Source organism: Camelina sativa, chromosome 13 (genome assembly GCF_000633955.1).
Source record: "Camelina sativa cultivar DH55 chromosome 13, Cs, whole genome shotgun sequence".
NCBI lineage: Eukaryota > Viridiplantae > Streptophyta > Magnoliopsida > Brassicales > Brassicaceae > Camelina > Camelina sativa.
Genome location: NC_025697.1, coordinates 4,263,030 through 4,284,499, shown reverse-complemented (window position 1 = coordinate 4,284,499; position 21,470 = coordinate 4,263,030). Strand labels below are relative to the sequence as shown.

Genomic DNA, 21,470 nt, shown 5'->3' with positions numbered 1-21,470 from the left:
GTGCGTGAATCGACATATCTATCGGATGCTTACATAGTATATTTTCCGCACGCTATATCTGACGTTTACTTTTAAAGCTATATATATACAACTCTTCATTAATTTTAATAATCTACCAAATATGTGCATAGCGTAAAACAACATATGTGCATACATTTCATTTCCACGTTTAGATTTGTTGTTGTTTTTTTAACTAAGTAAGACTCTGAATTCTAAAATGTGAATACTGCAAAAGATTCTGAATATAATATCTTAATAATAACAGAAAAAAAAATTCTGAAAGGACATGCTTGATTTGTGGTTAATGATAACTATATATTTAGAGCTACAAAAAATCGATCATTGTTGTAATATTATCTTATCTTTTGGTGAATAAGTTAATATAAACATGTGTAGTTAGAATTTCATCATATATTTGGGATAAAAAGAAAGTCATCATATATATTAGAATCACTTTAAAAAGAAGACAAAAAAATTAGCAAACAAATAAAATTTAGACCCAAGTTCATAGTCTTTTTTTTTTTTGGGACTAAACCCAAGTTCATAGTTTAATTAATATTTCTTTAATGAATAGCTAATCTTGTCAATACTTAAATTTAACACGCAAGTTCAAAATAGTAGGGTATGCACTAAAAAAAACTAATCCAAATTAAACATTAAACACAATATACATGGCCTTAACCAATCGTTTAAAAAGTTGTCTTGTTTGGGACAACGGAAAAAAAAAAGAAGAGGGTGTGGTGGCTGCGTGCGATCCAATAAAATTACAAACTAACAACAACACTACGGAAAAGAAATCTCTAGAGATCGAAAGAAAAAAAAGAAGGAAGCACTCACAACATGTCTTGATCTTTTTAAACAATTACTTTATGTATGGATTATTATTATCTTATTAAGAACTCATCTTATCTTAAAAGTATTAAAACAAATAAGGAAGTTCTCGTCAGCAAATAGAAATGTGAGGTCCACGTTCGACCATATAGTAAGTGTATAAATGCAAAGCCTAAACCTACTCGCACGAAGCTCTCTAATGCTCTAACCTACCCAATTCCATTAATTTTTAAGTATAAGTGTGCATTACCTTTTGGGTTCACCGTTATTTTAATAGAAAATAATTACGCTTTGTTAAGATCTAATTTTGTATTCATCTGCTTATGTATTATTGAAAATTCCTTTTTAATATTTATAAATAATAATATAAAGAAGTATTCAAGTGTTTTCTGTGTGTTCTTTTTAAAATATGAACGAATGAAAGAGTAGTGTTTGTATCTGAAATTTTGGTACGTTAATTAATTAATAATAGAAATAAATGTGTCTGATTTTTAGTATATATTTGTAAACGTCGTGTTTAAAAGTTAAAATAGTCCAAAATTTTGTGATTAGTGGACAAAATTATAAACGACAACTTGTTTTAGACCAAATAAAATAAGGTTTTTGAGTGGCTGTATCTTTATAAAACTATATCTTGTTTTCTTTAGTCTACCGTCTTAAACTTTTTGTTATGAGTTTTGTGATATTTTAAGTTTTGATGCATTTTTATGACGCATAATCATACATAGTAATATAGTATTAAACATTGATATGGGATATTTATTATTTAGATATATATATATATATATATAAATAATTTGGATCGTGATAAAATGGATATGGAGTAATATTGATGACCAGAATAGTAAATAATAGAAATGTGGTTTTTGTGTAAAATAGAATCATAATATTTTTTTTTGTTAAAGAGTTTTCATAAATATATAAAAAATCAAGTTTACATAATATAACTAATATAAGCAAAGAAAAAAGAACGAGGACTAGCAACAGCTAGAAGGGTGAACGATTGAAAACAAACAAAGACCGAAGAAAGTAGACCGAAGAAAGAAAAGAAAAAATAGAGCCGAAAACTTGTCAAGAAACTTAATACAACCAACATTGAAGAAGAGAGATCCCTCGCTTCAAACCCAATTGCAACATAGAACTATATTTGTTATTCATGGTGGAGATGATGCTTGTTGCTACTGAAATTGGGGAGACCGAAAGACCTTCATGTAATCGCTGATTTCTCTCTCTCCACAGTTCATAGATTGTACCCTGCCAACCTTGAAGGAGAGCAAGTTTTGTATGCTTTGATGCTGAAACTGTTGGCATCCAAAGGAGGATCGGGTCCCAAAGAAGAGGAGGAGATGATATCTTAAGTCTTTGTGTTATCAAACTCCACATTTCAGCCGAAAAGGCACATTCGAAAAAAGGTGATTTCGAGATTCAGGTGCCAAACCACAAAGAAGACAATCTAACTAAATATCTACTCCCCAAGTAGACAAACGATCAAGAGTTGGGTTGCGATTCAGTATAAATAGCCATGAGTTTATAGCATGCTTTGGAATGACAGCTTTGTGCCACACAAGTGGGGCCCAAGATTTTACTTGATTCGAAAACCTAACAACATTCCACACAACTTTAGAAGAGAAAGATTGTTTTATACTGTTTATTGCCCAGACTGGAATATCACTTGCTGATGACATAGTAATGGTAGAGATAAAAGCGTGGAGAAGAACTTGTCTCTCTGATCTGGCACTAGGAAGAGACCATCCATTCTCATTTCTCAATTCAGCGACAGTTGAAAAGAAAGGGATCCCTAAGTGACTAGGCCCATCTGAACCAAGGAAATGGTAGAGAGATCCAAAAGGAGTCCATGGATCCCACCAAAAGAAAGTAGAATCACCATTTCCAATATGGATGCTGAGAAATTTAAGAGCTTTGGAACGAAGCTTAAGTAATTTTCTGAAGTTCCAAGAGTAAGAAACATTCTTTTCATTGAGTGCCCATAAAGGAGATGTAGAAAGATACATACTTTTTATCCAGGCCACCCAAAAAGAACCAGCTCTAAAAAACAGCATCCAAAGAAGTTTCAAAGCACATGTTTCGTTCCAACTACTAATGTGCCTCAAACCAAGTCCACCTTCTAACTTAGGGAAGCAAATGTTAAACCAAGACACTTTAGCACCTGAGGGAGTGTCTACCTTTCCATGCCAAAGGAAGGAGCTGCAAAGACTGTTAATTTTTCTAATAACCTTCTTAGGGAGGAAGAACGCACTAGTCCAAAAACCTATAATTCCGGGGATAACTGAAGATAAGAGAGTTAACCTACCAGCCAAACTCAGAAACTTATGAGTCCAACCATTCAGTTTCTTCCGAATTTGAGATAGCAAAGGATCACAATCTTTCACTGAAAGCTTTTTGGAACATAGGGGAAGACCTAAGTACCGGACTGGAAGAGTGGAAGAAGTCAAATTAAAAACAGTCTTTAACCGGTTCAAGTTATCCTCACTTACACCGGAACAAAACAAGGAGGTTTTCTCAATATTCATTGTCAAACCAGAGATTTCCTCAAATTTTGCAAGAACAGACATAACTCCGCTCAAAGAATGCTCTGATCCCTCTAAGAAGATTAATAAATCATCAGCAAAGCATAGATGAGTAAGCTGAAGGTCCTTACACCCAGGGTGGTACTTGAAAGATCCTTCTAGAGCAGCTTTACTCAACATTAAGGATAACACATTCATTATCATAACGAACAGAATTGGGGATAAAGGATCCCCTTGGCGCAGACCCGTCCTTCCTTTAAAGAAGCCTAAAGTAACCCCATTGATACTAATACTGAAAGACGGAGAACACACACAAGCTCTGATCCAGTTAATGAAAATAAGAGGAACCTTATAAGCCTGAAGAGAATCAAGAAGAAAGTCCCATCTAACTGAATCAAAAGCTTTTGAGATGTCAACTTTGAGTGTGATTCTTTCTCCACCAGAATTAAGATGATAACCTTGCATAACTTCTGAAGCAAGAAGCACATTCTCTATTATAAGCTTGTCCTTTACAAATGCGGTTTGGTTTGGAAGTATAAGGTCAGGAAGCAGACTATTTAATCTGTTTAACAAGAGACGAGATATGAGCTTGTAAATCACATTAAGACAAGAGATGGGTCTGAAGTCCTTCAATTCAACAGACCCTAGCCTCTTTGGAACTAGGATAAGAGATGTGGAATTTAAGGCAGTTGGGATAAAGGAATCATGAAAGAATTGGAGCACACTCAAAGTTAATTCATGCCCAATAATAGACCATGTAGCCTTGAAGAACTCTACAGGAAATCCATCTGGTCCTGGTGTTTTATTGAGAGGCAACTTGAGAAGACAAGCTGTTATAGCTTCAGCAGAGAAAGGAGAGGAGAGAGAAGATTGCTGCTCAATCGAACAAGTTGTATGGATAACAGAACTAAGGAGCTCAGGTAATCAGGACAAAATCTGCCTCTAACTGAACGTAGGATCCCAGCAAAATAGCTGATAGCTAGATCATGAGTTTCTTGGAGAGATGAAGTGAAAGATCTATCTGGTTTCAACAGAAATTTGATAGCATTTCTAGCATTCCTAGCCGTAGTAACCTTATGGAAAAAAGAATTATTAAAGTCACCTTCACCCAACCATCTCAGACGAGACTTTTGTCTATAAAAACTCTCCTCCGCAAGACTAAGATGCAACCACCCCTCCAAAGCTAATTTTTCATTCTGAATATTGATCTGAGAAGGGACATTCAAAGCTAACAGCTAAAGATCATTAAGCTTGGAGTGAGCCTCAGCAACTCTCTTTTCTAAGCCACTAAAATTGATCTTCATCAAATCTTTTATAGGCTTTTTCATCATTTTCTGCTTGAAAAAGAAGTCTTTAAGAGTAAGAACTGATATACCAACATGTGTCCAAGCTTCCATAACAGAATCCAGAAAACTTGGATGCTTTGTTAAAAGCGAAAAAAAATTAAATGGCCTAGTACCATAAGACGGAGGAGGCGAGACGATCTTTATATGACCAGGTGTATGATCAGAGAACTCAGGGGCTTGAAAGGTATTAAAACTAGAAGGGAATCTTAGCAACCAACAACCATTCACCAAGCATCTATCTAGTTTTTTCCCAATCGGATCTCTGATCTTTTGTTCGTCCAAGAAAATTTAGGTCCACAAAAGGGAAGATCAAAGAGACCTAAGTCAGCTAAACAGTCTCCAAACATACGCATACCTCTTGTAGAGCTGACCGTATTATTATTTGAGGTTTCTGTTGGACTAATAATCTCATTGAAATCCCCATTAATCATCCACGGCTTGTTTGCTAAACAGAGAGATGTGTATCTATCATGAAGTGAACTCCAAAGCTTTTTCCTTTCCTCTTCCTCGGTAGATGCATAAACCGCTGTGTAAATAAGAACTGACCCATCATCCAAAGAAACCTCACAAGTAATTGACTGAAGGTCAACAAAAAGAACTGTTGCTTTAGTCGGAGCTTTGAAAATGATCCAAATCTTTCCTAACTCCGAGAACTGGTAATTAGACAAAAGAGACCACTCTGAACCAAGAACTGACATAATAAAATCCTTACTAGCTTCTTTAACATGTGTCTCCAACAAAGCTCCAAAAGTGACAGGACGACTACGAAGCCAGTTATAAAGAGGTCGATGCTTTGAAAAATCATTAAGACCTCGCACATTCCAAAAAAAGTTGTCTGACATATAAACAGATTATGGAGTGTGACGCTTCCCTCTTTGCAGGGAGAGAACGCCACCTTGAGCAGGTGAGATTTGGTCATACCTTTTTCTCTTTGATTTCTTATCTTTGGAGGAGGCTGAAGAGGGAGAAGAACCATAGAGAACCAGCGAAGAAGACATCTCACCCAAGACCAAAGCATTTTCCTCTACTGATAACAGTTCAAAAGGGTTTGAGATGGAAGTAGAAGGTTGAACCACTGAGAGTAAAGGCGAGGAGAGAATACTAGGGGTGGCCAATTCAGGCAACTGAACAGAATTGGTCGAAGCTACATCCAAGTCCACAGAAGAACATTCATGAGCAAGGGGTAACCCAGATGGAGCGGAAACAGAGGGAGCTCTGATAACCTGAGAGGAAGTAGGTAAATCCTCTTTTCCATGAACCATAGAATCTGAAGTAGGGGTCGAAACTTGTTTAACATGGCCTTCAGACACGGGTTTCCAAACCTGTTGCTTTTCCACATGAGTTGATGAAGAAGCATTATTTCCAGGTCCTTTAGGGGTTTGCTTCTCTTTTCCAGCCAAAGAAGATTGCATATGTGAATTAATAGCAGTAGGACAAAGTGAAGCTTTATGTCCAATTTCATTGCAAAGAGGACAAAGAGGAGGTAACCAAGGGTAAGAGACATTAAGAAGCAAGACCTGTCCATCATCTCGTTCTATTTCCAACACCGATGGAAGAGGTTTCATAAGATCTACAATTACTTTTACCTCGGCAGAGTTGACACTAGTGAAAGGTTTATGATCCACTGCTCGCCCCAACGGCCTACAAATGATACTTAAACCCTCTGGAGTGATTAAATCAAAAGGGATATCCTTAATAGATGCCCAAACTGGCGCTTTCTCTAATGAAGGAGGATTAAAACTGAATTCTGACTTCCAAGCCGTGACAAAGAACGGAGAGTCACCTACATGCCATAATTCATGTTGCAGCACCCTATTCCTTAACGATGGAGAGGGGATATGGAATAGAAAAGCATTGGAGGTCAGTTTATGAACTGTGACTCTTTTATCTTTACCCCACAGAAAGTTTAAAACACCCCAAATCTTCCCATAAGATGGAGCCGTTCCATAGAAGATGCCCACAATGAAATTTTCATGAAGCTTTGCATCTTTTTCAAACACAGAATTTGAAACTTTAACCCGAGAGCGATCTTCTGTAGACATAGAAATCAGAGCTGATGAAACAGGAATCTTACCCGAAGAAGTAAGATTTTTTGCCCAATTAAACCCTGAGTCGGTAACACCAGGCGAAGAAGCTTGTCCGAGATAGGGAGGAAGAGACGAATTGTCTCCAACCAGAGAAGAAGGAGCCGCTCCGAGAACTCCTTTCTCAGAGGGAATAATATTAATTGGCTATGGAAGAGAGGAAGAAGAAGGCAGATCTGACATCTCTGCATCGACAAGATGAAGAAACTGAACCGGCAAAAAAGAACCAGAGAGAGGAGAAGAAGAAGAATCCGGAGGAGCTGGCGGAGGGGGAGAAGGCAGAGCTTCTGTCATCAAAGAAACAAAGCTTAACGGTGCTGAAATCGGATCTGAAGAAAAATCGCTTCTGTTTTCACCGGCTGACATCAATTTTATCATTAATTTCCACTAATTTGCAAAAACAAGAATGTCAAAATGAATAAAAAACTAATATAGGTTGGATATTATGATTAGAATGTGTCGATGAGTCAATTAGGCTTGATTGTAATAAGGGTGTGTTAAACTGATTTACTGGTTAACGCACAGGACTACTTTATATATATCACAGAGGGAAAACGTCCTGGTTCCCCATGAGAACTATGATATCGTACCAGATGGAGCCCGATCTTTACCCCCGTCCCAGATGGCTCTCATGAAATTCTTCTCAATCTATATACCCATATATCGGGATGTTATCGGTTTAAAGAGTGAACCGATACGATACCGTTCATACCAAATAGAAAACCAAAAATAAAACCTGACTGATGTTAATAATCCGACCCGAGACGATACATCTATAACACATCTATAACTCCATTAAAATCCCCAAATCCTCAAACCCTAAAAGCATAAAATTCTTAAATCGATCTTTGCAACCATGAGTACCGTTTCTGGAGGTTCGAGTGGTTCATCAAATGTTCGACAAAGAGGATTCGTCGTTGGCGTGCCTAAGAGATGCTGGTGTGGGGAACACATCGTGGCAAAGAATTCCAAATCCGAGCCTAATCCTTCTCGGAGATACTTTCGATGTCGAGAAGCAGCAGCAAAGAAGGTACTATGTTATGCTTTGTTTGATGTAGACATCGACCTAATCCAAATCCGAGCCTAATCCTTCTCATCAATTTTCATTGTATTCTATGATATAATGTTAGCTTGTGAACGATAACCACATCTTTAAGTGGGTCGATGAGGCATTGTTGGACGAGGTAGCAACATTGGGTGTTCAATTTGAGAGAGTAAAAGAAGAGATGAAAGAGCGTACAATAGAGACATTGCAAGAACAGAAGCTGAAATTTGAGAAGATGCAAATGGAGTTCGAAAAAGAGCTTTGTGAGAGGGTTGAAGAAGTTTTGTTGGAAGCAAAAGCTGAATTGCAATGTAGGATGAATAAGAGTATAATTGTATGTGTTTTCGGTTTTATGATCTTGTTTGCTCTGTTTAAGCTTGTATGATGAGCTATTGTAAACTATTGTTCGGTTGTAATCTATTGTTGTTCGGTTGTATGCTCTGCTTTATGCTCTTGTTTGTTTTGGTGTTGAGTGTGAACTCCTGTTGGTGTTGCTATTGCATTTAATAAGATAAGACATTCCACATTTCATAAAAGGCAGAACATGATGAACACATGTTCTGAAAACAAGCAGAATGATAACGTTTTGAAATCATGTTCTCAACATGATCACAGACCAAAAACATAACCCTACTAGTCTATTCGACCAAAATACAGATCCAACTAGTCTCTTAAACCAAAAAACAGACCCCTACTACCATAATCTTCAATATTCAGGCTTGTGAAAGTCCTCCACCACCTTGAGATAGTCCTCCACCACCCTGAACAACTTCTCCTCCACCAGATTGAGAAAGTCCACCACCATCTTGAGAAAGTCCACCACCTTGAACAACTTCTCCTCCACCACCCTGAGAAGCCTGAAAAACCGCAAATTTCAAAAAATGAGAACAAGAGACTCATCTTGAGAAATAAAATGAGAAAAAACCGATTAACAACCTGTGTTTGATTCTTCTTCTGGTGGTACCTACGGTTATGCTGATCAGAACCACAAATTCCACAGTGCATTATCCTTTTTTTATGTTTTGGTTTCTTCTTGACAGGAGACTCATTTACACCTGGCTTCCTCTTCTTGTCTGCCTTGGTTATCTTCTTTCTCCCAGGTTGTGGTGGCTCAGGTGGAACATGAACATTCTCACCTAAAGTCGAAGGCCAATGACGAGCACCCCTTTGTGGAGTAATGCCATTTGTGTAGTTAAGCCTCCACATAGCAGTTCGAAACCACTGGCAGACATAGTCATCAGCACTTAACGTCCTCTTCAGAATCACTCCATAGGCATGCTCACATGGAATACCACATATTTGATATTTTTTGCAGGTACAAGTCATATTTTGTAAACTAACTCTGTGTTTGTCTCCATCCAGTGTGACTTCAAAGCACCCATTAGTAGAAGGATGCACCTGGCATTCCGAAGCTTTGTCATGCTCTTTAGCAAGAAACCTTGCCACATATGGAGTACATAAACCTGAAACATCAAAAACCAAGAACATTGCATTAAATATGTAGAAATCATAGACAGTCTTTGAATAAAATCATAGACAATCGTAGAAAATTGCATTAAATTTTGAATAAAGTTAATTACCTTTGTGAGAATGAGAGAGAGCTGAACGCTTGGCAATCCGAACCATAGACAGTCTTCTAACTGTCTCCAACATTGCCACAAACGGTTTCTCCCTTGCTTTGTCGATGGTCTTGTTGAAAGATTCTGTGAAGTTGTTGTCAACATCTTCGCAATAACCCCCCAACTTATAGAAGGCACGACACCAGCTCTTTGGTTTCGACTTCATAACATCATCATACACACCAGTGTCATAAGCGTGTATCTGTTCCAGTCTCTCACCGAACTGTTTTGCATTATAGCTCCAAGCCATATGCCAGAGGAGTGGCTTGATTTGCTTCTTGGAAGGATGAGTCTTCTTCAAGTTCCCATAGATGTGTCTAACACACATTCTATGCTCTATTTGTGGTAACTCCAACTCCACAGCTTTTATCAACCCCTAATTGAGAACCAAAAACCAAACATATTAAAAACGAGAGCATTCACATTTATTAACCAATATAATAAATTAGTTAGATACATACCTTTTGTCGATCAGACACTAAAATGTAACCATCTCCCTCGTTTAGATCCAGGTCAGTCTTCAATCTCTTCACAAACCATAACCAATTGTCTTTGTTCTCAACTTGAACAACACACCAGGCTATTGGATAGATGCCATTGTCTGCATCTCTGCCTAATGCAGCAAGCAACTGTCCCTTGATCTTTGCCTTTAAGAAGGCGCCATCAACTCCTATTATTGGCCGGCAAGTCTGTTTCCAAGTTCTTCTAAGGGCATCGAAACAAACATAAAACCGATTGAAGACGTCTTGACCAGCATCATTCTTAATTGTATCAATCTCCACAACAGACCCTGGATTTGCTTCCAAGATCTCAGCTTGGTAATCTCGCAGTCGTGCAAACTGTTGTTCATACTCATACTCTATCCATCCCAAAGCCTTTCTCCGAGCAGCTTGACATTGTGGCCTAGTAGCGGATATCTTCCACCTTTCCATGATAATCTGTTCAATCCTCAAAGGCTTGTAATGATCCGGTTCCTCTCTAATCTTATCGAGAAAAATTCTAGCTATGACTGGGACCTTAAACATCTCACACTCGCCATTGGGGGTACAACAATGCTTATCAATGTATTTCGTAATCTTCCACAAAGATGCGTTTGGAAGAAGTGCAGCAAACACTTTCCACTCACAATTGCCCTTATCCCCAACACATCTAAACCCGAGTTTATCTTTGTCATACCTGTATTGCTTCAAATTGTAACCAGTATGTAGTGCATAGTCCAAGACACTCTCCTTGAATGCGACCCCATTGTAGAAGGATTGGTCTTTCCACAAAGTTCCATCACCACGTCCGATATCCGTAAACACCCTCTCTGGACCCGCACCACGACCACGACCCGCACCACGACCACGACCTTCTTCCTCGTCGTCACTTTCTGGGTACGTATCATGACGAATCGACTCTTCAGCATCGGTAAATTCCTGAGCAAGCATATCGACGTGAAATTCATCTCGATCCTCTCCTTCTTCATCGTACTCTCGTTCTCCAACACCATCTCTTTGCCCAATACCATCTTGTTGCCCAAAACCAGATCGGATTATTAAATCCATCGATTCAATTTGAGAAATCGATGGTGAAATTTGATTTTCTAGGGTTCGTCGCGAGAGAAAACAAAAAAGAGGTTAAAATGTGATTTTAGGGATTTCTCGGTTGAGGGTTATGTTTCTAATCGGGTCAAAATCAGGTTTTAATCGGGTCGAAATCAGGTTTATTTTGGTTTGTAAACTTCGTCACTCGGTTAATCAAATAGTAAACCAATTAAACCTATAGCAATGGTGAAATAGATGATATCTTCTATTCTCATGGAGATACAAAACGTAAATTACAGATATATGGGTATATAGATTGAAAAGAATTTCAGGAGAGCCATCTGGGACGGGGGTAAAGATCGGGCTCCATCTGGTACGATATCATAGTTCTCATGGGAAACCAGGACGTTTTCCCTATCACAGACGCATTAGTTTAGTTGAAACTTATTTAATATTGTCGAATCGAAAGATCAAAACGAATTAATTTCTCTTCTGCTCTAAGCCAATCTTCTGTTTTGTTATATAATCTTTGAAGTTTCATCAATATAGATTGTAGGATTCAACTTTTACAATCCCGAAATTTCAACTGTGCCAGCCAGTTCGTCATTCAGCTCTTATCATTACATGTTTTAAAAACGTTTCTCATGTATTTCCATATTTCAATCACCATTGTCCTCTTGTTCTATATATCGGCTTTAGAATTACAAAGATCCACCATAGCCACAAAACAATTTTTTAAGAAGAATTATGAAAAAAGCAATTGGACAAACAAAGCACAGACACACACAAACCATATCAACTTTGAAAAACATACAAATCATCAAGAAATAGAATCGCCGTCCTGATCGGGATCGAACCAGCAAAAACAGAATCAGAATGGTTAAGCAATCATACACGACCAAGAAAGTCTAATTAGAACCAGAATCGAAACAAATACCATACTATGATTTTAAAAACCGATACAGAGGAAGATTGAAGGAGGATTAAAAAATGTGCTTAAGACTACTAGACCAGCTTCAAAGACGATAAAATCTCAGCAAGTCTGAAGAGCAGAAGCATAATTTGATCTAGGAGCAGTTAAACACCTCTCATGTCATTGTTTTTTTTTATTAACAAGTAGGCTGCCTGAATCACTGCTCCATATATCTCATCCTTTTTTACAAATTCAATCAAACCAAATAAAAACACAGCTAAATATATGTAAGATCTATCTCAGCGACCAATATCAACAGACTCGAATTCGGACAGAAACTAAGACAAAGATCTCCGATTTGTGGTCTTTTTTTATTTTATTTAGGGCGCTGCATTCATCTCTATGGCATCGTTATTTTGCTAAAGAGTCAAACTCCAGTCCCGTTTCCAAAATCCCCCCCNCCCCCCCAACATTAAAACAAAACCACGAAAGAGAAAGAAAAAAACAACGAAGAAAGCACAGATCTGTCGAAGAACTAACTAGAGATTGATAAATGTTTTGAGAGGCCGATCCTCTTGATAACTTGATTAGGGTTCAAAGTTAGCCGCAGCTATTTAAAGGGAGGAAACGGACGGAGCTCGTTAGGTCAAAAAAAAAAACTTGAAAATACTAGGTGGGCCTAGTTTGGGCTTTACTATATATAAAGCCCATTTTATTTCCAAAATACTTGCTTTCATATAGGGTTTTAATATAATACTATCTCTGCGCTTATTGGGCCCAAACTCTTTTTGCCTCTCTGCTCTATCTCTTTGGCATTGACTTGACGTGTTGTGTGCACTGATTTCGTTTGTGGTTTCTTTGGTTCGCAAAAACTTGTGTTTGTTTGCTCGTTCGATAACGATAGGAAGAGAGATAGAGAGAGTAATGATGCAAAAATGAATAGGAAGTTTTAGAGACCGCAAAAGAGGATCAAGAAGAGATGACTAAATTTGGTACGTTCATAAACATTAATATTGACTTCTTTTTCACACCTTCGAAATTCAAAACATTGCAATTATGGAAACTTTCTTACAAACATTTTCCTCCATAACCTGCGTTTCTGATCAGTGCTTGCTTAGTATCTTCCGACGTAACGAAGTCCCTCTGCTCAGCAACCTTTTAAATTATATAATCAATATAAACATGTATAGATGTTGCAACTTGCAAGTAATTAATTAAGGCTAAAAATCAAAATGTGTGATGATATCCGTACCTCAGAACAAGAAGCCTGCAATGAGAAGTCACTGAAGCAGCTAATGACACATTGTTGAATCTCTAAGCCTAGAGTCTCCAATGTACTGACTGTTGATAGAAGCAGCCCCGGTTTAGTAGAACAACATATATTAATATGAGTATCAACTTCCCTCTGGTCCACTTCAAACTGTATACATGAATACATGATGGGGGTGTTTTGTAACGAGTGCTTTGTAAAGGGATCAATTTGTAAACCACAAAAAGTAATTATGAGTATTGGAGAGAAAGTATCATAAACAGATGTTTTGTTTTTTTTACCTTTAGGGAGTTTCTGACCGTAGATTTGTTTGTAATGAGGCTATTTAGATGAGAGTTGCTTCCAAGTTCTTGTTCGACTTCTTGCAACATGTTAATCTTGTCTAAAAGCTCCTTCATGTAATCTATGGCATCTCCTAGTATCGATGTCCTATCCATCTGATTTCATAACATTAATAAAACAAACGGAACCATTTTCTTAAACGACAGTAGATGCAAATTCACATAAATGGCAACCATTATAAAATGAACAGTGTTGACAAAAGGTTCAAACAAGAAGAAGACATACATGTAACCTTAGGAACTTAATAACTATAGATTAATTCAATAATAAGTGAAAATTATAAGTTTTCGTTAGGAGAGGGGTTTATGAAATTATGCCTTGGTGATTTTGGGGACAATGGATCGGAGCATGGAGAGCCTGTCATTTAACCGTTTCCTCCGCCGTCTCTCCGCCATGAGGTTCTTCGAAGGTTGGCCTTCAAGCTTCCTGTTACTCTTTTTCTTGTTAGTCACTCCGGTTGTCACGAAGCTATTGCTTTCCACCATCAATGGTGCATAAATGTTGTTCTCTTGTGAAGTCGGAAGAATCAATGGAGGAGGATAACAAGAGGAGTCAATCATATCCTCGAGAAAACGATAGTCGAAAGCGGAGGAGAGAGGCAAAGAAGGAGGAGGTGACAACGGTTGCGGTGGTTGGTGGAGCAACGTTGGTGGCTGAGATATTATATTCATCGAAGAGGAAGAAGGATGATCAATGTTGTCGGTTTCTTCGAGGGGATTGTTGAGACATAGGTAATCGAAGTTCCAATCATTTGGGACGAACTGGTCCATCGCTGTGAATCCGCCTTTAACGCCGTCGACGTCGAGATTGTTGCTCTCTTGTTTATTCAATTGGGACAATTCCATTTCCATCTCTGTTTCTGAAACTCTTTACTAAAATGGAAGTGAAGAGAGCTTTGTGTAAGAAAAGAAGATGGACTGTTCTTTATATAATGCATTACGTATGTGTGAAGTGTAATGAATATATAATTCACCGTTTAACTAATTAGAGTTACTCATATCATTTTACACTTTCCACTGTTACATAAAAATTGGCTTTTAAGCAAGAATAAAACAAATAGGGTAGTTTTGTCTCTTTGTTTAAAGAATAAGGAGAGAGATCACTATTAGCATTTAACTGTGTTTGTTTGTTTTTTATCCATGGTCCAGCACTGAACTATGAGGCCTATGACTGAGATGGAATCTGCCATATCTTGTTTTTAACTTCTATTATAACTTATGTACTGTTTGATTCTGTTAATAACAAAAGGCAAATGAGTCGGTGTCTTTGTCACTGAAAACGGACCATCAATAACAGAAGGCAAATAAGTCATAAATAAGAATTTAAGAGCATTATCGGACTGTGCCAAAATAGTATCAAGCAATTAGTTCCTTCTCTGTGATCGGAAAATGATCTGACGCACAAACTCTATCCCGACCAAATTGATGAACACCATTTGCTTGCTTGCCCTCTTTCTTAGTATATATATGATTAGTATGCGTATACATGATATTAAAAAATATGAATATTCATATTCATAGAAATAAGTAAGCGATAATTTAATGATCTAGATTTTATCTAATTTGAGAAGCTACCATCTGATTTCTCTTTTATTGGATAGTGTTAGTAATTTGTGAGTTTTACTATATACGTATTATCTAGAAGACATTCGTATCTAAGAACACGCGCGCCAACATCGATCCGTCACGTAAAAAAAGCGAACACCCGTGTCTTTCTATAGACATAACTCCACAAATTATTACATTGTGAGTATCAGTGTATGTTTGTATTAAGATGGGAAAGAAAAGACTATACTGACAGGTCAAAGAGATCGAAGGCTTGGTCAAATAATTTTGTTTGTATATTTATTTATAAGTTGCGTGAGAGTTTGTGGACACACACTTAGAGAGACTGTCTCCTACTATACTCTATCTTCACTCCATTATTATAGTCAATCGGATATCATTATTGTCTGGATTACAATTTTTTTTTTGTTCTTTTCAATTTAAATCGTATATATGCAAAATAATCATATTAAAAATTGTTGATTTCGAGCGTGAGAGTTTGTGGATACACAATTTGGTTTTCACCTTTTAAATTGCTAGACTAATCATTCTTTGGATTGGATACCCATTTACCTTTTTAAAGTATGTGTATATCCGAAGAAATGTTGGTTTAGTTAATATCAGGTATAATAACAAATTGTTGGTTTGTTAAGTTAATTTGGAAATCAATTTAAAGTACAAAAAAAAAAAAAAAAAACACGAGTCTCAAGGTAAATGCATGCAAGGAGGAAGAAAGGAAGACATAAAATAAAACACGTGAATAGCTGCAGCGATGATGACTTGATGAGAAGTCCAATATTGCAGCAATTTCTTTTGCTATGTGACCATGAGTCCATAAATGACCAAGCGACTAGGGATGCATATTTGAAATGTTATTCCCTCTTGTTTTGTTTCATATTTTGGTTAGAAAATTTTGATTTTATTAACTGGATCGGNAAAAAAAAAAAAAAAAAAAAAAAAAAAAAAAAAAAAAAAAAATCAAAGTTGAAAATATAGTACTCTACTTAAAGAAATAGAATCCAAGGACATGGATAGATTAACTCTATAATTTATGGCTATCTTCTTTGATCTTAATTTATTTACTACTACTATATAAACCTTGATTAGATAAGAATGACCAAAGTCATAAATACGGCCCATAAATGTTTAGCCCATATATAGTTAGTTAACATGTCTATAAAGGGAACAGTAATAAATCCAACTACCAGTCTACCATTTACCCGTTAGATGACAAGTGACAACGTACCGGTCCAGCTGTTGATTTTGATTTAAGATTTTACCGGTCTAATCTAATGTGTCCGGTTTGAAACTCAACGTGTTATTTCCTCTCCACAGTTTCTTTTTTTTTTTCTTTTCCTCCAAAAAAAAGTATGAAACATCCTCAGTTGACTCTAATCTCTTTACTCTTCTTCGCTTCCGCCATAGCCGAAACCTTCAAAAACCTCGATTCTCATCCACAGTTCCCTTGTAAACCTCCTCATTTCAGCTCTTACCCCTTCTGCAATGTCTCTTTATCTATAAAACAACGAGCAATTTCTCTCGTCTCCCTCCTTACGCTCACTGAGAAGATCGGTCAGCTCTCAAACACAGCTGCTTCCGTACCTCGTCTCGGTATCCCTCCGTACGAGTGGTGGTCTGAATCGTTACACGGGATCGCCGATAACGGTCCGGGAGTTTCCTTCAACGGTTCAATCTCCTCCGCTACTAGTTTTCCTCAGGTAATCGTATCCGCCGCATCTTTCAATAGAACGCTATGGTACGAGATTGGATCTGCTGTTGCTGTGGAAGCTCGGGCTATGTACAACGGTGGTCAAGCTGGGTTGACTTTTTGGGCTCCGAATATAAATGTGTTTAGGGATCCGAGATGGGGAAGAGGGCAGGAGACTCCTGGTGAGGATCCCAAGGTAGTTTCCGAGTATGGTGTTGAGTTCGTTAGAGGGTTTCAAGAAAATAGGAAGAGGAAGGTTTTAAAAAGAAGATTTGGTGATGGTGATGGTGTTGATGCTCGTTATGATGATGATGGTGATGATGGGAAGCTCATGTTATCTGCTTGTTGCAAGCATTTCACTGCCTATGATTTGGAAAAATGGGGGAATTTTACTAGATACGACTTCAATGCTGTGGTAAGACACTAAGACTAAGACATCTTGCTATGACTTTAGCTTATATGAGGCAGCTTCAGTTTGGTTTAAATTAGAAAGTCTTAGGTTTTAATCTTGTCATTAGATCTGCTCTTTTGTCTTGTATAGATAATGGTTTATACATGAACAACACTCAAGCTGCTTTTTTTGTTAAACATTTTCATGCCCTGAAGAGAATTGCCGAATGCTTATACTTCACTTCTCTGAGAAAAGTTCATCAACGCTTGTTATCCTGTAGCTGCATTTTATGGAGGGAAATTTAGATGGTGAAATCGGAAATCTTAAGTTAGTGAAAACTGAAAACTGTTAGGCATTGATTTGGAAAATTTACTTTAAAAATCTAATGTCATTGGAAAGTTTAGGAAGAGCTACTATATTCAAGTCAATGGCTTTTGCTCTTTTACATTTTTATCATGTCGGGATGGTTTTGTGTCATACATTGATTCTAGCCTACTGTGTATTAGTAGGTCACAGAACAGGACATGGAAGATACATATCAGCCCCCATTTCAAAGCTGTATTAGAGATGGTAAAGCTAGCTGCTTGATGTGTTCATATAATGCAGTTAATGGAGTGCCTGCTTGTGCACAAGAAGACCTATTAAAAAAAGCTCGAGTTGAATGGGGATTTGAAGGGTAAGTAAAACTGATTTTATGTTTGTATTACTTTGATTTGGTCAATGAAAGACGTAACGGAGAGTCTTTGTTGTATCCTTTTAGGTACATTACATCAGACTGTGATGCTGTGGCAACCATTTTTGAGTACCAAGGATACACAAAGTCACCTGAGGAAGCTGTTGCCGATGCCATAAAAGCAGGTTATTTTGAGCTCTTCAAACTTGTTTAATTTTTTTTTAAAGTTTTGTTTTATAATGAAAACTGAAATGGGGATTCTTAGGGGTGGATATAAATTGTGGAACGTACATGCTTCGGAACACAAAATCTGCGATCGTGAAAGGAAAGGTGACCGAAGAACAAGTAGACCAAGCTCTGCTTAATCTCTTTGCAGTTCAACTTCGTCTTGGACTTTTTGACGGAGATCCAAGAGAAGGACTTTACGCGAAGTTAGGATCAAATGACATTTGTAGCTCAGACCACAGAAAATTGGCACTGGAGGCAGCAAGACAGGGCATCGTGCTTCTGAAAAATGATCACAAGTTGTTGCCTTTGAAAAAAAACCATGTTTCTTCTTTAGCAATTGTTGGTCCAATGGCGAATAATATAAGCAATATGGGCGGCACTTATACAGGTTCGAACTATCCATTTTCTTGGTATATTCAAGCAGACTAAATAATACTTCTCTCCGCTGAAACAGTTTAGAAATTTCATATTTGTAAAGGGAAGCCGTGTCAACGAAAGACTCTGTTCACGGAACTTCTGAAGTATGTAAAGAAGACATCTTATGTGTCTGGTTGCTCAGACGTGTCTTGTGATTCTGATAACGGATTTGGAGAAGCTGTTGCCATCGCTAAGGGAGCGGATTTTGTCATAGTAGTTGCAGGACTAGATCTCTCTCAAGAAACCGAGGATAAGGATCGAGTTAGTCTTTCTTTGCCTGGTAAACAGAAAGATCTTGTGTCTTCTGTTGCAGCAGCGAGCAAAAAACCGGTGATTCTTGTTCTAACTGGTGGAGGACCAGTGGATGTAACGTTTGCTAAAACAGACCCGAGAATCGGAAGCATCATCTGGATTGGTTATCCAGGTGAAACCGGTGGACAAGCACTTGCTGAAATTATATTTGGAGACTTCAATCCAGGTTAGTCTCTACTGCAAATCAAAGCATCATTTGTCCATTCCTGGTTTAATGTTTATGACATGGTGAAACCGAATATCTCAAGTGGTTTTGGTTCAAATGCAGGTGGGAAATTACCGATGACATGGTATCCGGAGTCATTCACAGATGTGGCAATGTCGGATATGCATATGAGAGCCGATTCATCTCGTGGATATCCAGGAAGAACATACAGATTCTATACCGGACCTCAAGTATACAGTTTTGGAACGGGTTTAAGCTACACGAAATTCGATTACAAGATCACATCAGCACCAACCAGACTTAGCTTATCAGAACTATTACCACAGCAGTCTTCTCACAAGAAACTACTACAACAACACGGAGAAGAACAGCTCCGTTACTTACAGCTAGATGATGCCATGGTTAACTCTTGCGAAACTCTGCGGTTTAATGTTCAGGTTAACGTGAGCAATGCAGGAGAAATCGACGGTAGTCATGTTCTGATGATGTTTTCGAAAATGCCACCGGTTATATCTGGCGTTCCGGAGAAACAGCTGATTGGTTTCGATCGTGTTCATGTTCGTTCCAATGAGGTGATCGAAACAGTGTTCATGATCGATCCTTGCAAGCATCTAATCGTTGCGNTTTAAAGTTTTGTTTTATAATGAAAACTGAAATGGGGATTCTTAGGGGTGGATATAAATTGTGGAACGTACATGCTTCGGAACACAAAATCTGCGATCGTGAAAGGAAAGGTGACCGAAGAACAAGTAGACCAAGCTCTGCTTAATCTCTTTGCAGTTCAACTTCGTCTTGGACTTTTTGACGGAGATCCAAGAGAAGGACTTTACGCGAAGTTAGGATCAAATGACATTTGTAGCTCAGACCACAGAAAATTGGCACTGGAGGCAGCAAGACAGGGCATCGTGCTTCTGAAAAATGATCACAAGTTGTTGCCTTTGAAAAAAAACCATGTTTCTTCTTTAGCAATTGTTGGTCCAATGGCGAATAATATAAGCAATATGGGCGGCACTTATACAGGTTCGAACTATCCATTTTCTTGGTATATTCAAGCAGACTAAATAATACTTCTCTCCGCTGAAACAGTTTAGAAATTTCATATTTGTAAAGGGAAGCCGTGTCAACGAAAGACTCTGTTCACGGAACTTCTGAAGTATGTAAAGAAGACATCTTATGTGTCTGGTTGCTCAGACGTGTCTTGTGATTCTGATAACGGATTTGGAGAAGCTGTTGCCATCGCTAAGGGAGCGGATTTTGTCATAGTAGTTGCAGGACTAGATCTCTCTCAAGAAACCGAGGATAAGGATCGAGTTAGTCTTTCTTTGCCTGGTAAACAGAAAGATCTTGTGTCTTCTGTTGCAGCAGCGAGCAAAAAACCGGTGATTCTTGTTCTAACTGGTGGAGGACCAGTGGATGTAACGTTTGCTAAAACAGACCCGAGAATCGGAAGCATCATCTGGATTGGTTATCCAGGTGAAACCGGTGGACAAGCACTTGCTGAAATTATATTTGGAGACTTCAATCCAGGTTAGTCTCTACTGCAAATCAAAGCATCATTTGTCCATTCCTGGTTTAATGTTTATGACATGGTGAAACCGAATATCTCAAGTGGTTTTGGTTCAAATGCAGGTGGGAAATTACCGATGACATGGTATCCGGAGTCATTCACAGATGTGGCAATGTCGGATATGCATATGAGAGCCGATTCATCTCGTGGATATCCAGGAAGAACATACAGATTCTATACCGGACCTCAAGTATACAGTTTTGGAACGGGTTTAAGCTACACGAAATTCGATTACAAGATCACATCAGCACCAACCAGACTTAGCTTATCAGAACTATTACCACAGCAGTCTTCTCACAAGAAACTACTACAACAACACGGAGAAGAACAGCTCCGTTACTTACAGCTAGATGATGCCATGGTTAACTCTTGCGAAACTCTGCGGTTTAATGTTCAGGTTAACGTGAGCAATGCAGGAGAAATCGACGGTAGTCATGTTCTGATGATGTTTTCGAAAATGCCACCGGTTATATCTGGCGTTCCGGAGAAACAGCTGATTGGTTTCGATCGTGTTCATGTTCGTTCCAATGAGGTGATCGAAACAGTGTTCATGATCGATCCTTGCAAGCATCTAATCGTTGCGAACGACGTGGGAAAGAGAGTGATTCCTCTGGGGATCCATGTCTTGTTCTTGGGAGATTTATTACAGCATTCTCTCTCTGTTGAACTCTAAAAAAAAAACTGTAATCCGAATGGAAAAAACAGAGCCAATAAAACTGTTTCCTTCTAGAAAAAGATTAAGTAAAAGCCACGTCAGATAAAGGAGAGTGAGACGCACGCAGTATTGAAATCGCGTGTGGCCGCGTAGAGATTTGTTCTACAGAGAAAGGTGAGCTGTCGTGGGTCCCACTTTTTTTCTGAGGAAAGGGTCCCCACATCTGTTGTAGTGTTTGGGGATAGACGCAACCTCAGCATAACATAACATTTATTAGTGTTATTTACGGTTATGACCTCCCCCTC

The 21,470-nt window shown here is 38.1% G+C and overlaps 6 protein-coding genes across 6 annotated transcripts; 3 read left to right on the top strand and 3 right to left on the bottom strand.

The window, feature by feature from the left end:
* Positions 7,343 to 8,595, top strand: LOC104735071 (uncharacterized protein At4g04775-like). Its single transcript, XM_010454789.2, has 2 exons — positions 7,343 to 7,819; positions 7,920 to 8,595. The coding sequence occupies exons 1-2, from the start codon at positions 7,646 to 7,648 to the stop codon at positions 8,217 to 8,219; spliced, it is 474 nt and encodes a 157-aa protein (XP_010453091.1). The 5' UTR covers positions 7,343 to 7,645; the 3' UTR covers positions 8,220 to 8,595.
* On the bottom strand, positions 8,731 to 9,322 carry LOC104737922. Its single transcript, XM_019234462.1, has 2 exons — positions 8,799 to 9,322; positions 8,731 to 8,734 (listed from the first exon to the last, which is right to left on the bottom strand). The coding sequence occupies exons 1-2, from the start codon at positions 9,320 to 9,322 to the stop codon at positions 8,731 to 8,733; spliced, it is 528 nt and encodes a 175-aa protein (XP_019090007.1).
* On the bottom strand, positions 9,184 to 11,388 carry LOC109128300. The gene is made up of 2 exons (XM_019234401.1): positions 9,915 to 11,388; positions 9,184 to 9,829 (listed from the first exon to the last, which is right to left on the bottom strand). Exons 1-2 carry the CDS (start codon positions 10,998 to 11,000, stop codon positions 9,407 to 9,409), a joined length of 1,509 nt encoding a protein of 502 aa, XP_019089946.1. The 5' UTR covers positions 11,001 to 11,388; the 3' UTR covers positions 9,184 to 9,406.
* LOC104735070 (transcription factor bHLH61-like) lies at positions 12,899 to 14,407 on the bottom strand. The gene is made up of 4 exons (XM_010454788.2): positions 13,822 to 14,407; positions 13,444 to 13,599; positions 13,145 to 13,312; positions 12,899 to 13,047 (listed from the first exon to the last, which is right to left on the bottom strand). The coding sequence occupies exons 1-4, from the start codon at positions 14,353 to 14,355 to the stop codon at positions 12,961 to 12,963; spliced, it is 945 nt and encodes a 314-aa protein (XP_010453090.1). The 5' UTR covers positions 14,356 to 14,407; the 3' UTR covers positions 12,899 to 12,960.
* LOC104735069 (probable beta-D-xylosidase 6) lies at positions 16,385 to 19,566 on the top strand (the record flags this gene model as incomplete). Its single annotated transcript, XM_019235028.1, is given in 6 exon segments — positions 16,385 to 17,171; positions 17,657 to 17,823; positions 17,908 to 18,005; positions 18,086 to 18,436; positions 18,527 to 18,943; positions 19,046 to 19,566. Coding segments are annotated over 6 exon segments (2,307 nt in total), but the record flags the coding sequence as incomplete, so codon positions are not given.
* On the top strand, positions 19,593 to 21,470 carry LOC109128498 (probable beta-D-xylosidase 6). The gene is made up of 3 exons (XM_019235029.1): positions 19,593 to 19,963; positions 20,054 to 20,470; positions 20,573 to 21,470. Exons 1-3 carry the CDS (start codon positions 19,639 to 19,641, stop codon positions 21,181 to 21,183), a joined length of 1,353 nt encoding a protein of 450 aa, XP_019090574.1. The 5' UTR covers positions 19,593 to 19,638; the 3' UTR covers positions 21,184 to 21,470.